This window comes from Polyodon spathula, chromosome 3 (assembly GCF_017654505.1).
Source record: "Polyodon spathula isolate WHYD16114869_AA chromosome 3, ASM1765450v1, whole genome shotgun sequence".
Classification (NCBI taxonomy): domain Eukaryota; kingdom Metazoa; phylum Chordata; class Actinopteri; order Acipenseriformes; family Polyodontidae; genus Polyodon; species Polyodon spathula.
The window spans coordinates 57386493-57404773 of record NC_054536.1 but is presented as its reverse complement, the minus strand read 5'-3'; the positions used below and the strand labels follow the sequence as shown (position 1 = coordinate 57404773).

Below are 18281 nucleotides of genomic sequence, written 5' to 3'. Positions count from 1 at the left end.
TGTGGACTGGCAGAGCTATACCGGTGTTCTTTTCTGAAAAGAGACTAATATTGCAGATAGCAGACTGTTTGGTTCAAATTGCATGTACTGCTAACAACTGATAGAGCCCTTGCGTCTACAAGCTTCTTGCCCAGCATTGACTGCAAGCTAACAAGATAACAATGCTGTGGACCAGAAGGGGCCAGGCTCTAAGACTTTTGGAATGCAAAACATAAAGGGGCTAAAAAGCTCCCAGGGACTGCCGTTGGACCCAAAGGTTCTCAGGGAGAATAAGAGATAATGCCACTGGGCTCAAAGGTTCTCAAGCAAAATGGAGAAATATGGAAGGAGGAAGGTGACAAAAACTAGATGTATGGACCTTTTGGGGCACCAGGAGTTTGAAGAATGCACTGAGTTCAGAGGCCGTCACACAAGACTACACACACAGACACACTAAATTAAATACATATAGTATATGGCAACAGAATAATGTGTTGTACCTTTGCTATTGGTTAAATGTCAGAGAAAGAGGTGAACCATCTATACAGAAGAGTATTTAATGTCATGCAAAAATTGTAAGAACAAGTCATCTGTTAGTCCTGTACCTGGGACCAGACTCCCTGCATATTTCAATAAACCCAACTGATTGAAGAAAAATACTGTGCATTTTCTTTAATCTACTTACTCACCATCCCTTTTTTAAAGTTTTTTCATATATATAAAACAATTCCAGGCTATAAGGCAACAAAAGGTGAACATTTTGAAAAGGGGTATAGGCATATATGAAAATGATCACCTGTAGGATAACACCTGTACTTTATTCACATTGGCTTTTTTTTTTTTTAATGAAATAAAAAGTAAGAGAGTCCTGAAATGATTTTTTTTTTTATTTTCACATAATTAGTCTTCCAGTGTAGATCACACAATGGACCTTAACAGAATGCATGCTTCTTTTCATTCACTTTGCTGGATAAAGTAGAATACAGAAGCAGTTAAAGTCCAGCCGGATGTAAAGGTAGTGAACCATTACAAATGCACATAAAATCAGAAAAGCTGGAAAAGCCATTCAGACAGAAAAAACACACATCTGTTAATAGTCACTGGGCTTTGTGCCATTTCCTCCAAAACCATAAAATCACAAAAACATAACCTGTTTAATGACATACAGCATGCGTGTGAAAGGGCCTCCGGGGACAAAAGAATGTGCAAGAACTGTTTTTAATTTCATAAGACACCTTAATTTCAGGAAAAAAAAAAAAAAAAAAAAAAAAAAGACAAACAGATCAAAGATCAATCAGTTTCCCATACCGAAACTTTGACATCACCGGCATAATACAGAATCAGCTTAAAAGCATATAGATCATTTTATTAATTAATGAGTGAAAATGTTCTTAAGTGAAATAATATTAAAAATTAAATACAATGTGAGCTATTCTGTTTTCTACAGACCCAATCCATTCTCATGGGTGAAAAAGTGACCAATGAATTGACTGAAACGCCTGGGACAAAACCAAACTTTTGGCCAGGGTTTGTACATCCTCCCAGTTACATTCTGAGCCATTCAGGACCACTTTCAGAAGCAAATGTGAACTTGACTTTGTAGAAAAAGAAATTCAGAAATCACTTTACTTACAGCTTGTCATTTTCCCAGATGGATCTGTTAAGAAACTGATTACAGCAGAGTCTCAACTATGGCTCCCGACCACAGAATTATAAACAGGGAGCACTGTAATTATACAATGTTATAGCTAACTTGAAATCTGTTATAGCTAACTTGAAATCTGCAACTGTTTAAGAGCTAAAAAACCAATTACAAAAGGTCTAATTAAGGAAATGATCAGTTTAATTAAGGGTCTAGTAAAGTAACTGACAGCACCATTGGAATGAAAACCAGCAGATGCAGGGGGTTCTCAGGACCAGGACTGGGAAGCACTGCTAGAGGATACTAAAACACATTACTAAGTTAATCCAGCAATTTCTGTAGACCAAGACTTGTGGTATTGTACTAACTATAACAAATATGAAATCCCAAAATGTATTACCAACTTATGAAACTGAACTATTCATAAGCAAAAATTACATAACTATTTAAAATCTTTTTGGGGGGGGTGGGGGTCGGGGGGGGGGGGGGGGGGGGGGGGAGGGGGGGTGGTGTCAAAACATTTGCAACAAAACCAGTTCTTATATAACTTATTCAACTTAACGTAGGCTCAGATTTTATTAAAATTTGCTCAGGGAAGGCAGCATTAAATCTGCTTCGTGTATTCCATGCAGTTGAGTGCTGCAGAATTGCTGTGAAATCCTTTCAGCCATCCTCCAGTTTCAATAAAATCTTTTCGAAACTATAAAATGTTTTGCTCCATTGTATAATTTTATACATGACTGACTACTGGCCACGATTGCTTTCCCATAAGTGTACGGAGAAATTAAGCTTTTATAGGGTAAATCTGAAATATGTAATTGGCATTACTGATTCAATCTGCACCTTTTATTAGTCTACAATAACAATACTAAATCAATCATCATCACCTATTTTTAATATAGTGCCTTTTAAAATAAATTGCTGCAAAGTGCTTCACATGAATAAAAACATTGACAAATATTAAGAGAATGCAAGAAAAAAACTAGGGGTGCACCGAAACTGATTTTCTTGACCAATACCAATAGTTGATGGTTATCTACCCATATCGGCCGATACTGATAATAGATAGTGCAGGTAAGCTACTAGAACAAGACCTAGGGCCTATATTTAAACTTTTATAATTATAAATGTTAAAGAATGAACAGATACATTTTACTTGTATTTATGACAAATTTACAGGTACTGTTTACTTGTTGCATTTACTTCAGAAAATGAATACAAATACAGTATTATGCTTTACAATAATGTATGTTTGTTGTAAAACAAATAAATAACATTTCACATTTGCACTAGTAAAACTTGAATATATAATGTGACTAACTTTTATAGCCACTTGCTGTCAAACACTGCATATTATAAACTATACAATAGAAAAGAATTGTAGCTTATGCAATGTCAACTACAATATTTGTTAAATTTGTATTTTAAGCATACACTCCTTAAATTCAGGACAACTTAAATTGTTCACTTAATTTTAAAAAATGTATTAAATGTCCAGTTAAAAAATTCAGTCAAACTTGAATTTGTTACTTCACAGAAGATGACATAGTAATACATTGCTGCTTCAAAATGCAGCTGAATACACCCACAACCAATACAGACTAAGCAAGATAAAACTAAAATTAAAAAAGGTAATTTTGAAGTACATCTTGCAACAGCAACGTTATAGGATTCAACCGACTTTTTTTTTTTTTTTTTTTTTGAAAGCATCAGAATAATATTCTACTCTCAGTTCACTGTTGGATTTAATGTAGCCATATTTACTGCAGGTTGATCGCACGTTACACATCATTGCATCAATAGTACAGTAAGCGCACCTGACAAAGCATTACATTCTGTGCTGGAAGAAATTCAAGCATGAATATAGGTGTACATTAAATTGGCTAAAATAAGCTACCGATAGCTGACCCTATTTCTTTCCATTATAAATATCGGTGTCATGCCGATAGGCTATCGGTTATCAGTGCACTCCTAATAGAAACAAAAGAAAAAATACACAGAACAGTAAAATAGGGCAGAGAATAAAAGGAACATAACTTTAGAATTAAAAAAAACCCGCCACATTATAAAAAAAGTGTGTTTTTAATCTTGTTTGAAAAGCAGTGACACTTGGTGCTTCCCTCACAGAGCTAAGCAGATCATTCCAGAGTTTTGAAGCCCTATAAATGAATGCTCTACCACCTTTTTTTTTTGTGGCAATACACCTTTGGTCCTATAAAACAAACATTTGTTTTGTGTGTGAATTAAATCATGAGAATGAAAGGTTTGTTTATCCTCTAATGCAGCTTCATTCCTTTTGGTGGTGTTTTAGGAAAAGTAGGAAACAACTGAGTGCGAATAGCCAATCAGCTTCCAGATCTAGCGGGCTTCTATTTTGTATAGATGCCTACTGGAACCTTGAAGTGCTTAACTGTGAATTATATTTTAAAATCAATTTGCACAATACTGGCTTTTCCCTTCAGCATTCTAATCTTCAGCTAATCTGATAACATAAACTACTTTAATATACTTTGACGCTGGTCTAGAGACAAAGGAAATCATGTCTGTGACAGGACACCGCAACGAAGGCTCAATTCACAGCTACTGGGCAGCAAATCAACAGGGAAGACTCGATTGGTCCACAATTCTGTCATCAGCTGGATCCAAAAAACACCACCCATCAAAAATAGCCAATCAAACTCTCAACCCTGTTTCAGTTCTTTCAGCAACAGCCAATCCACTCCCTGCCTGCTTGAATGACGCCCCGCCTCCAACAAGTTTCGAGTCAGACTCAATACTACACGGACTATTCAACAATTGCACATGTCCAGATAAATAATAAAGAGTGAGACCCCAATAAATAAATATGTTAGCAATAATACAAATACTAAGATTACTACTAATAATAATAATAAATAAATATTCTCTACATGTGTATAGTTCTTCTAGTCTAATTATGTTAGGGTCTATTTTCCCCAGTGGAATGTTAACTGGCGAAATATCAGAGGTTCAAGGTAAATACAGGTTTTAAAGTTGTTGTTTTTTTTTTTTTTTTTAAGCGAAAATAAATAAATTGTTTTCTAATAGTGATAGAGCCCTCTCGATGCGAGCTCTACCATGTGGTAGATGACCTTGCTTTCATTAGCGTCCCGTCTACGGCTCTGGGCGCACAACTTGAGTTCCGGTTATCTACCACACGGTAGAGCCCACATCGACAGGCTGTATCGCTTAATTAGATTATACATGTGAATTTGGTTTAAGAAAATGGGAAAATATTGTTATGAAATTCTGCCTTACAATTTCCTTTCGTATATAATTTTCAGTGTCAGTGGAAGTAGGGATGGGACGGTATGAAATTTGCATGGTATGATGACCGTTAAATACTGTGGTAACCCTAATATCACAGTATACATCATGCAAGTTATCTAATAAAGCTCAAATGAAGAAAGACTGATGAAAACACACTTCCTTTGTTTAGCTTATGGCAAATAGAATTGGGAAATGATCAGTCTTTTGCTTAAAACACAAACATGTACCACAGAGATGTCTTATTTAATTTATCTGGTTGAAAAAAATGTATAGCAAAAAAAAAAAATTATATTAAAACATGTTATTGGATTTACATTTACGACACTGCACAAGTAAGAAGGTTAGTTAAGGTTATGTTGTACACCTCTGTGGAGTTTGTAAAAAAAATAAAATAAAAAAAAAAAAAAAGATTTCTAAACTTCCTAAGAATTTGAATACTGTTACAACTAGTTTAAACAAAACTACATTGATAATAAGTAGGCTATCCTGCTGCAGTCGAGGGTCTGTGCTAGTTTTGTTGGTGACATCTGTCGTTTTTATAGCGCACATTTCAGCAGTTCTGCACAGAATCTGGGAGATGCGCTATAAACATCACTCAACACCCACAGAAATCTGTGCAGATTCTGCATAGCCCAGCGCAGCTTTGAAATGTTATTGCGAGAGGCTGGCTGCGGCTGTGAACCAAAGGGACGATGCAAAGATCACGAGTGACCTGCTAATCATAATGCAAATAACCACTAAAACTAGTGCTATCATTATACAACAAAGCCGTGAACAGCCTTGTCAACGCTTGAGTAAACAAATAAATCAATTTTTAAATAAAATAAATAAATAAATATTGGAATTGGCCATTTTTGAAAAAAAGGAATTCTAAAGAATGGAAAATCAGTAGCCCTACAAAACTGTCTCTGCACATCTAGGATTCCCACATGCAGTTTATAAAAGGAAAGTGTAAAACAAATACTGTTCTTTTAAAGGTAATTATTCCCTAACTAACGCAGCTCAAAACACTTGCCATGACAGAAAAAACGGTTTACTAGAATAATGAAAAAAAAAAGTTGAGTTTTCTTGTTGTATACCATTAAAATTGTGTTATTCCTCTACGAAATGGTCTATTTGCTTTGTGCTTGTTTCTAAATATGGCCCATTGAGTTAGAGAGGGCAAAGTTTGCCCAAAATAAAATAACTTAATAATGTAACTGCTGCTACTGCAACCAAGTAATTTCATGTTAGTTTTAGAATATTTATGTTCTTCACTTTAAATATTCAGGCAAGTTTTACACTTGCTTTGGATCGGGTACAATATTTTATATCTTTAACAAGGGCAGACAGTGCACAGAATGACAAGGAGAGCATAAGCAAACATTTGAATTACCTTGCGATTTCCAGTACATGCCTTTAAAGTATGATTACACTATTGACATGTTTTATACACAAACAAGCTTACTAGACTTGAAAAACGTCTTAAAAACAGTGCAAGCAAATTCCTGCTTGGTTTGATTGAATGAGTAGTAGCCTACACAACAAACTTCAATGTGAAAGCTGAAAATAAATGAAAGAACGACCAGTTTTTAATGGGAAAAAACAAAACAAAAAAAAAAAAACACATTCTAGCCTACTTTACCAAAGTAAAAACAGGTTTCTGTTATTTTGAAATGCCACTGCTTCAGATTATTACTTGGGCTTAATAACAGTTACAACATTTTATTTAGAGTTGCTGTTGAACATAAACCCGTTCATGGCCCCACAGCAACATGAACCTGCTAATTTCCTTATTTTAAAAAATACATAAATAAATGTCCAGTTATCTCTTGCCCTTTTTTTTTTTTTTTTTTTACACATACAATTGAGAATAAAAACACAACTAAGTACCTGCCCTATATTTAATACTTTTTTTTTTTTTTGCAGTTTCCAATGTTCATGTAGGGTGCGTTTTATTGTATTTTTTATCAATGTTGGACTTTGGCGTCTTCTGAATGACTTTTTTACATTTTAAAAACTATTAAAGGCAAAACCATAAAGCATAAAATATTGTGTAGAGTGGCAAGATATACAGTTTGCCTCCCCAGTTCCCTATGAGTTAGGTGTCTATGGTCTCAGACAACTTAAAGTTCAACAGAAGAATAATATACTAAAAGGACATAAAAATCCAGGACCAATTCAAGGACCCAGCATCAAAAAGGCCCATTTAAAAAGGTAAATGTAAATTTCACTGTCCATTTAAAAAATTGTTCAGGAGGAAAACGCACATATATTTAAGTTTCTAGAAAACATACTGCAATAACTGTAAACTATTTGGTGACATTTAATTGTTTCACACATCAAAGTAATTATTTTTCCAGAAAATAAATTCTGATTTAAAAGCATAAATAGTAATAATAATAGTAACACTTTCACCCATGCAATCTGCTGACCCTTGCACAGTGAACTGACATGGAGACAGACTTTACCAAGTAGATGGCAGTACAGTACTGTTTTTTTTTTTTTTTCCACAGTACCAAAACCAAGTTAAAAATGTATAATAAATACATGAGGCAGATTACTCTTCAATCAGAACACACAAATTGATTTCTCTGAAATATACCTATGTTTACATTCTGTACTGAAGCATTCCTGTTGGAAATGGGAAAGGAAAAGAAACTCAATGCATAGACCAGCCACAAACGTTGTACTTTGTGCATGGTAGCCCACATCTTAACTGTAGAACTGCATATTCAAGGAAGCCTGGTACTTGACCTGAAGTCGTGCCTTCTTGTGTACAACCTTATTTACATCCATCTTATACACAGGAATCTCTCCTGTCATGTTACAGTAAATAAGGCATAGTGGAATTAAATCAGATACCTACTGCTGTATCTACTTGTAAATAGCATGCTCTATCTTTACTTATTTCTTGCCAGAATAGTTTTTTACAATACAAAACAGGGAGTCTTGTTAATATCCTTGTCATGTGCACTCCGAACAGCATGGCGCACCAGTTCTTGATACATTTGAGTCTGAAACATAACTGACATATTGCATTGCGAGGGTTGCGATTACTACTCACTCTGTGAAAGTGGAGGCACGTTGCTTTGTTTAGTAGTGAAAACTGGAGGGTCTGGCTCAAGTAGCCTCTGTGGCACTTGTGAAGCGATATTCTTAGAAGTACTGTCCAGTACAGTTACAGGTAGCTTGGTCATGACTGGGTCTGGTCGCTCCACCTTCAGCTGAAAAAAATTAAGGAAAGGTTTAACCCTTTGCAGTCCTATGTCAGACTAGGTCCGACATTACAATTTTCCCTTTTCAGTCTGATGTCGGACCTTGTCCGACATCAAAAAGACGTCAAGCACAGGTCTCTAACTTGTTTTTTCTCCAGAAAAAGCAGAGAAAACCTTTCAATGGCCGAGTGAGACCAATAGAGATAACACCACAAAGACAACATGGTCACAAACAAAGAAAATAGCTGCTTCCACATCCAGAGCTCAAAGAATATCAGACATTTGCAGTGCTTTTTGAGATGTTACAGTAATAAAATCATGTGGATCACATTATTGAGGAGTTTGGTGATAAAACGAGTAATCAGGAGATGATTTATCAGCATGCACAACTATGAAGAGGTATGTGAAATACACCGAACAAGGGGTGGGGCAGGGCTGGAGATGCAGTACTGGGAGTGTCCTGTCGATATGTAGTGCCTTTTAAACCTGTTTTACTTTGAATAAAATTACTTATAAAAACTGCGTGTGTAAAATACAGTGTATGTGAAAATACATTGGACCTGTTCCCAGAACTTACGTTATAAAGCAATTAGCGTATGGACTGTCTGTGCTGTTAGGGAGAAATTCTAAGTCAATAACACTAAGCATTACAAACAAATTCACCTCAACCTTAACTGGTTCGCTAGCAGGTGCAGCCTCTTCAGACAGAGCCATTTCAGGCTCAGAGTTGGCCACCTCTAATTCAGATGAAGTCTTTTCTGGCTCCCCAGTTTCCTTAAGAAAGCGAATGAGACAATTTAATTAAAAATTATATTGTTAAAAGTTTGCCATTGCTTAGATGCTATGCGCCCCTCAAATCTTTGTAGGGATTACATATATTGTAACATGACCTATAACTGATTTATGTGGAAGCATTCAAGGACCCAACATCAAAAAGGTCCAGTCAAATGTAAATTTCACTGTCCATTTAAAATTGTTCAGGAGGAAAACGCACATATATTTAAGTTTCTAGAAAACATACTGCAATAACTGTAAACTATTTGCTGACATTTATTTGTTTCACACAAAGTAATTATTTTTCCAGAAAACAGATTCTGATTTAAAAGCATAAATAGTAATGAAAACCACCATGGAATGTATCTGGCTGCAGTTGCTTGAAACTCTTTCCAATGGGCAGTCAGGATCAGGATAAAATACTCAAGACACATTACTTAAATATCTGTTACCTGGACAGGAGCACTGCCATCCTCTCCTTGTTTCTTTTTCTTTTTTTTCTTTTTTGATTTTCCACTTGCAGCAGCAGCAGGGTCCACCTTTTCTTTCTCATCATCCGATACCTAAATTCATAGGCACCTTTATGAGCTCACTAGTGCTGCTGTGACCAAAGACAAACTACCTTTATCAGAGATGCCAACTTATAAAAGTTTAAAATAGTAGCACAGTAGTGGAAATATAGTAGCATACAGTATCAGATTTATTTATTTAAGACCAGGGGCTGCTAGCCTTAGAAATTAAAAGGTTCTTAGGGTCTGGCAAGCCAATGCCCTAATTTTTACTGTTCAATACATAATTGTGATAATTGTAAATGCATGGCACTTAGAAATTAACAACCCCAACAAAATACTTCAGATTTATTTAATTTTAAATTTGCAATTCTATTTATTCTGGATTTAAATACTACATATGAAGAGTAAGTGCTAACAAACCTGAACTGAAATATTCAACCTCAACACAGATTAAACAGTTTTTTTATTTACATTTTTTCTACTCTGTAACTATCAAAACACAAAATGCATGTAGTATCCAATAATTATTTAAAGCGAGTTAACACTAGAAGGACCAGAGATACCCAAACCTAGAAGCCCTGCAGCAGTCTTTTTAATAATTAGTATATTATATAATATATATTATATATATATATATATATATATATTATATAATATATATATATATATACTATATATATATACACACACACACACACACACACACACAAAAGTGTCAGCTGTTGCTTAATGCTGGTGTCACTTCGTACATATGTGAGTGATACAGTTATGACACCCACTATGTTTCACAGAGAAGTCTGTCCGGCACTATTCACAGTAGATGTGACATTGAGACACATCATCTTTTAATGAATGACCATTCTGTGGCAAATTCCTCTCGTTATTTCTGACGAGCAGACCTCAATCTTTTTGACTGAGGACATTTTTGGTTTGATTTGTGATTCCTATTTTAATAACTGATAAGTAAGGCTGGCATTTTGTCACTAAAACGTGTACTAAGAATCACATAGACGTCACGGTAAATGTGTTCAAAATCATGGAGGATGGGGGAAAATGGTGTGTGAAATACAATATACAGTACCTACATAAACATAAGATTGGTCTGTCTGTGGAAGTAGCAAAAAGGCGAAAATTAATCAAAATATTTATTATGGTTTTCACAACATCACGTTCAAGTTTTAATCCTGTAAATAATTACGCTTCACAGCAAACAAAAAAGTTGGTTTTACATAACATTTGGAGGGGTTTCTACACGACAGCAAACAGAAACTGTAGGTTTTACCTACAGTTTTTGTTTGCTACCTTTAAAAAATAATGTTGCTTCTGCTGTGGTAGTTTATAATTTGCAGTTATTTGCAGTAATAGTTTGCAGCTATTTTACATTTTGGTTTGTTTACATATTATTCTGATACAACACGTTATACATGTTTGGTGCCTTTCTGGAGCGCTGGTCATCCAGAAGTACATTTTTGAATGCAGAAAATGATCACAGCAAGGAGTTGGGATTCTCGTTTCCATGTTTCTCGAGAACTGGTAAACGTCACATTTTATTTCACTTACAATTTCGTAGTAAGCACAGTATTCTCACTGTGCTACATAGTTGTCTTCAAACATTTGAATGGTCTCAAAAACACTGCTTTCTAAGCTATACCGAGATACTTCGCTTGATTTGGGTCAAAGACCCAACAGCTGCAGATTGACAAAATCGGGCAGCAGAGTTGCACCTGCATGTATGTTTAAATCAATTGACAGCGCTGAAAAAAATCCAAAAGTGTGAACGGCTACATTGCAATGTAAAGCAACAGAGCTAGTTCAACAGTATTAACTAAACTGTGAAAGAGTTTTCTAAAAGGACTCCTAAACTTGTTACTAAGCAACCCAGCTCAGAGCTTTTAGTATATCAGTTTAAATGCCACGATAAACTGTCAGTGAAATACAGTATTTAAGAACCATTAACTCGTTAATTAAAAAGGAAAACAGACACATGGTATTGAAATAATATTTCCTAAACGTTCAGGGACTAGCCATCATTTATTTATTTAATAAAAATCGTAGTATTATACCCCTTCGCCGTAGCAGAATCTCGAAAATAGTAGCCATTGGCATCTTTGCTTTATGGGGAAGGTTTTTATCTTCATACAGTCATTTGTCTAAAATAGAGTGTCGGCTGATTGCAGGTTTCACTTGTCTTGTCTTCTACTTATACAGTCAAACGTACATACTCTGTAATAACAGCGAAATGAAATTCAAAAGAAAAAATGCTAACCAAATTCAGATTTCAGTGTTCTTCAGTAATAGTACTGGCAAACACCTGGCCTAGAAAGGACAAGAGGAAGATCACTGACAGAGTAAAGGGTCTTAATAGTTTGCTTAAAAAAACAGGCGCTGCATTTTGAATGATGGCAAACACCTGAGCACAAAACCAGACATGCTATTAAGACATCAGTGATGTTTGCAAAAACAAACACTGATGCACCATGGCAATGCAAACAATTCAAGTCAGCAGACTAAAAATATAGTCAAGTGAGTTCTCAGGCCACAGCTGCATTTCCCTCCTGCCTTTTCTAACAGCAGGCTGAACCCTGTGGGAGGGCAATTTAACATCTAAAGGGCCATTCCTAGGTTTTGGTAGATGTAAAAAGATGATAAACTAAAACAGACTGAATTGATCCTCTGTAGACACATTCCGTTGACCCCTGAAATGCAGACGAGATTAGCACACAGGGACAGGCCATGCTGAGAAGAAAGGCAAGGGAGCTGCTCCCTGCTAAAATACTTTGGATATAATCCAACATCGAATAGACACACGAGTACTATCTGATGAAATACAGCAGTAAACAGTCATTCACCATTTAACTGACTTAGAGAAAGCAGATATCCTAGGAGCTGGGTTTTTTTTTGTATTTTAAAAACACAGACAACTGTATTACACCCTGCCATCCCAGTAACATAGGCAGACCAATAGATGACCCACTTATCCAATTGTGATGGAACTTCCTAAGGACTGTATTTAGCTTTAATTATTGTGGGTTGACTGCACTAACCTGGATTTAAAAAATAAACAAACAACTAAATAAAGAAAGTCTTTAGTGCCAAACTAAATTTAGTTAGCAATCAGGCATTATTTGTGTAAACCATATTTAAAATTATAAAATGTAAAAAAAAAAAAAAAATGGTTTAGGACAGTTCAAGCATAAGGAAAAATTAATTCCTATGAATTTTACATGTTATACACAGTGCTCCCTCGCTATAAGGCTCTCTGTTATAACGCGCCTCAGATATAACACTCCTACAGAATATCCCTGAATTCCCTATACTAGCGAGTCATGCAATATTTCCACAGTAAATACAGTACCTGTGTTGTTCAAACTATAAACAACTTCTCAGTCTAACTTATGTTTCCGTTTCTCCCTTTTGATACAGTGGGTGCGTTCACGGTGATCTTTCTGCGGAGATTCTGTGCAGATTCTGACCAATTTAGCCAATAAGTGCGTTCACGGAGATCATTCTTAGAAGATCATTGACTAAATTGGTCAGAATCTGTGCAGAATGATCGCCGTGAACGCACCCAGTATCTGAACTGAAGAAAAGCTGCGCTGGTACTTTAACACAGACATCTTATTCAGCATTCGTTTTAGTTTTTTGCCGCGAGAGGAGCTTCAGCCCCGCTCCGGCAGCCGAATCTGGGGCAAGCCCATTCCCCTCTCCTCGCACTTGGTTTGCCTGTCTGTTGCTTCCAACTGAATTCCCGACCGCTGTTTACCCAGACTCTTTATAGTTTAAAAACTGTTAATTTAAAATGATCCAAGAGTGGAAATGTTACCTCTTTTTTTTTTGTAAAAATGATAGTTGATGCATAGTTAATTCACGGAAAGTTACATTTTTGCTTCACTACATGTGCAATATATTTTATTTTGTATTTTAGTCAGATGTGTGTTGTGTCTCGCGACGACCGCCACCCCCTCCCCCATTTGTAATGATCTTTGGTTACAATGCTCATATTGTGTATCCCCCGAAATCCGTGTTACAGTGAGGGAGCACTGTACTGTATTTTTTTGTCCTTAATTACAATATTTTAGGCAACAGCTCGTAAGTTACGGAAATTAGTGATTTATCGGAGACAAAACATTTGGAATGAGCAAGCACTCATTTAAGACCACTAGTTTAATCTTTGTTAATTCTCAACAACTGTACATGCATGTGTTACGGGCAAACCCCAAAACTGAGCAAATCGTAGATTGCCTGGGCAAAGTCCAAAATGAATTACAAAAGATCTTTCATTTTATGTTTTCTTTCCGGGTTTTGCCCAGGCAGATCTAGGAGTGCCCAACAATGCACAGTCAAAAGACCAAAATTAACCTCAAAAGATCTTTCATTTTATGTTTTCAGGGGACAGAGACAGTGCTACAATTGAAGATCTTGTTTGACCCGCCTAGTAGTGTCATTCACTCACTTCTCATTCATAAAAACTATACAGGAAGTCCGGTTTTAGAAAATAGGCATATATTTAAAAAAAATTTTATTGACGACATGACTATATAAAATATTTAATGATATATAATCTGGGAATACGCTCTCTGAATCTTAGATCGCTTATTATAAACACTGTCGAACGTGAAGCGGTTCGGGTAAAAATAACGTATTAAAAGGCAAATGTATCGATATTTCCTGCACTAAAGCAGGAGACGATTAGGGAGGAGTCAGCTGACTAAGCAGTGCTCTCGGCTCGTACTGCCGGTTGTTTGATATGTTACAAGATCCTTTTAATGTATGCTTGGTGATATTAAACATGTATGTGGATGAGGTGAAGCAAAAGATTTAGCTCATGTAGTGGATAATAGTTTGAAAGGTAAATCCGAAGTGTGGAATTATTTTGAAATCACAGCAAATGAAAATAATGGGCATGTGACTGGATTTGTTGCTTACATTATGTTTTTGTGTAGGACAGCCACAAAACTGGTACATCTCTGTGAAAGCACAGGTGTAGCTTCCAATCAACTGCTAGCAGGAAAGGAAGAGACAGGTATTTTATAGTAATGTAAACAGATATTATTTTACAATGTTAAAATACATCCAGACCACTAAAGAAAGCTACCACGTTGAATAGCCTATTGTATAAACTCAATCTGTGGAGAATGGTATATATATCCGTGCATAAATGCAAGAGCCAGTCAACGCAAGCAATATGTAAAAGGACAAACAGTTGCAGGTTCAGGTCGGGTTGCAGGTGTTATTAAAGCGGGTCGCGGTTAAGACGACGCTGCTGCAGCGGGTTGTTGGTACGGGTTGGGTACTGGGTCGTAAAAAATCAGACCCACACTTAATGAGGTTGTTATAAGCGATTGATCATCCACTGTACCATTCATCCTTGTGAGAAAGCACAAACACCAAGGAAATCCTTTACTTCATCAGTGTGTCTGTCAAATAAATACTTGTAAAGTTACAGTAAAATGGATAGCTTCAACAAGCCAAATTGATTCAACTTCTCTGCATTTGAGAAACATGTATTTTTGGAACTGACAGAAACATTTTGGTCAAATTCTAGAAGATAAAATGAATAGAATGTTTCAGTAAAGAAAGGGGAAGATGCCTGGGTTGAGTTATGTGAAAAGTTCAATGGCTCTCTCGGAATTAAATAAAAAAGGAATGTAAATCAACTTAAAGGCTTTTGGAAAAACCTGTCAGCCAATGCAAGACTACTTGGCTCTAATTACTGAAAATTTCAGAATGTGGGGGTATACGAGTCAGATGCCTGTGTGTCAAAGTTCATACCTGTACATACAGTGCTTGTTTTACAGGTGACTGTCATACATCAAACAGATTTAATAAATGATGCTATGCTTAATCTGGATGGCATTAGCTTCATCACACAAATACATTTTAAAGGCTCTTCATGCTGACCTTCTGAACCTCTGTAGCTGGCCCCTCAGGCTGAGGAGGTGGCAAGGCTTTCTGCTCATCCCAGTTTCCCCACTCTTCAGCAGGAGCATTCCAGTCAGAGCTGGGATCTACTGTTGAAAGTCCATCTTAAACACACAACATTTAAAGTCATTGGTATCAGCTTCATTATTTTTTTTAACCTGTAAAAAGTTTTCAATCATAAAATACTGTAGATACACTTGGGTAATTTATGGCTTGTCTAACATTTTTGTATAACCAATTTGAGGTTTGCGTAAGGCTGCAAAATTAAATTACTAGTACACTTTTCTTTTTTGCATTTTATGACCCAGTTACAGAAAAAGAGAACTATTACCAAAGAAAATGGTTCTTAACCAATTCTCCAATCTGATAAATTCTTCAAAACACAGAAAATAATAGCAACACACCAGGGGCAAAAAAAAAGTAGTTAGTTCATTCAGAAGTAAATCAGTAGTATAAATGAATGCTATAACAACAATTATATGTCTGGATCGAGTCTGATTATTTCAGAATACCTCACCAGAGTTAGAGCAAATGACAGAACTGCCCCCACAATTCAAAAGCATACCATCATTTGACTAAAAAGTTGCCTAAACATTTATAATTCTGATTTGAAGAAGTGTCAGTAGTTTTTTTGGTTATTAAAGCTACTTACTTGTGCCAGACCACTGATCGTCAATTTTTGCATGGCTGCTTTCCAACTGCAAATCAGCAATTGTAGTCCGAGGACCTGCTTCTCCAGTACCTAAAGCAATACAAAACACACAGTCAGAAATAAATAAGGAAAATACATTTATTTATATCCATGACAGCAGCAGTTTTTAAATAGATGCTATTACAGTATATACTGACCTTTAACAAGACATGAAAATTAGACATTTTAAAAATTACATGAGGGTTTCCAGGAGTCACCTATTTAGATGAAATAGCTCTACCTAGTGGCCAAATTATAAAACTACACGTAATAATATTTTACATCTTAAATGTTTTAGAAAACGTATAAAAAAAAAAGAGTTCATACATGTATAAATTAAAGTTAGCAGTCTCTAACAGACAGCTATTCAGTGTATGACAATAAAAAACACTTAAACTGCTTTTCAGTAAGGTTCTGGACCTTGGTTCTAGTTGATATCCTACCAATTTCTGATTGGTTTTAAATGTACTTTTATTGCAGTTACTGGTGGTAATCGACAACACGATAACTATGGACACTCAAAATAAAAATAAAACACCAAAAGAAAGATAACGAGTCAGGCTTCAAGGGAAAAAAATAAATATTGTTACAATTTTGTAAGAAACAAGTAAGGCACACCTTAGGATTTGCTTTTTATTAGTTTTGTAACAATATATATTTTTTTTTCCTGCACAAAAATTTATGCGAATTCCATTTTGGTATAAGAGGCATTTATAATCTGGCCCAATATCCTTAACTAGTTGACTTTTTGCTCTATGTTCAAACGGTATTTAACAAATTAATTTAGTTCTATAATGGAACCCGTTTTGCTTTCAAATAGAATACATTCCAATTCTGCTACTTGTTGGTGACAGTGCTGGTATAATGGAACTGTGTTTGTTAACTTATCCAAGACTTTCTAAATCACAACACTGTATTAGATAAGCTTGCCATTATGTGCCAACACAGTAGTGCTTTATCACAATGCATGTCTTATTTGTTAAGCACAATCTACCATTGCATTGAACAGAGTTTCATCACAATAGCAAGGATCCACGAGGGTTCAACCTGGGGCAACTGTGGATTTATCTTGCTACATCTATTTGTACACTATTTGCAAATCATGTAATTTAACACAATTTATGTATGTGTTTTTTTTTGTTTTTTTTTAAATATAGCACCCTTCAAAGCTAAAACAAACAAGATAGCTCATAATACACTCCAGTTACAAACAATTACATAAAAGCACATTAAGAAAATATGGTTTTTCAATTTAGACTTAAAAGAATCCAATATTACAACCTGCCTAATGGTAACCAGAATATAGTTCCACAACCGAGGCGCACAACAGCAAAAAGCTCCACTTGATTTAAGACAGCTTTTTGGAACACCTAAAAGTTTTGAATTGTTTAAATCTCAAAATGACGAATAGGAATATACAGTTAACCAAATGTTCTTAGCAGCCAAATGGTTTTTATAAGTTTCTATTGTGTTAACTTGTGTATTGTTTGAAAGATACCCTGTCTGGACGGATGTGTGACAGGTGTTAATTAATCAGGTATAAAGTGCATTTTTAAATCAGAATCACTTAATAGTAACTAGAGTCTTAAATGTTTCTAGTCAATATTAAAAACATAATCCCCTCAGAAAAGAGAAGTACCAGTAGAGTAGGAAGTTTAATTCATCCTTCCATCCACTACACTCCAAGTTCCCGAATAAAAAAAAGAATTGCGTGTCTTATAAACCCCCGCCCCCCCAAAATGCTTTATCAATTAATAATTGTAAGGCTTACATCCTACAAGCCATAATGAATTGAAATAGAGGGGTGTTTGACCAATACTGCAAATTACACCAATGTTGCCAAGGATTAAGCTCATTAAAACTATTTAGCTTGTGAGTTTTCGGGGAAACCCGTTTCACTCCCTCAGTATTACAAAGCCTTGTACACATTCAGTTAACAAAATATGGCATAGAGAATTTCTAATTATAAAAAAAAAAAAAAAAAAAACATCTTAGCACCATTCGTGGTTTTTGCACCAAAACGTAGTTTGATAATGCCAGATTAGGTCTAGAAACAGTAGATGGTTGTTCTACCACACATGGGGATTTGTGTTATTGATAATCAATTACAGGCTAACTTCACTATAACGAACCCATCTTATAAACGAATAACCGTTAACAATCCCAACAACAAGAAATCCCCCCCCCCCCCTCCAATGCAAATTAGCCCTATTAGAACGATCATGTACAGGATCGACACAGATACAACAATCTCAGTACTGATTGACACTGAACTT

General features: G+C 35.6%; 1 protein-coding gene across 3 annotated transcripts in view; it reads right to left on the bottom strand.

Moving 5' to 3' along the window:
- Positions 1 to 18281, bottom strand: part of LOC121313228 (protein LYRIC-like) — a 52620-nt gene that overhangs the window by 19786 nt on the left and 14553 nt on the right. For 2 of the 3 annotated variants that reach the window (XM_041245557.1, XM_041245555.1), the window contains exons 7-11: positions 15967 to 16056; positions 15294 to 15418; positions 9333 to 9443; positions 8770 to 8880; positions 7956 to 8115 (exon numbers count right to left, since the gene is read on the bottom strand). In XM_041245557.1, the coding sequence (XP_041101491.1) occupies positions 7956 to 8115; positions 8770 to 8880; positions 9333 to 9443; positions 15294 to 15418; positions 15967 to 16056 (597 nt within the window). The remainder of the gene's footprint in view (positions 1 to 7955; positions 8116 to 8769; positions 8881 to 9332; positions 9444 to 15293; positions 15419 to 15966; positions 16057 to 18281) is intronic. The other variant, XM_041245556.1, reaches the window with a different exon arrangement.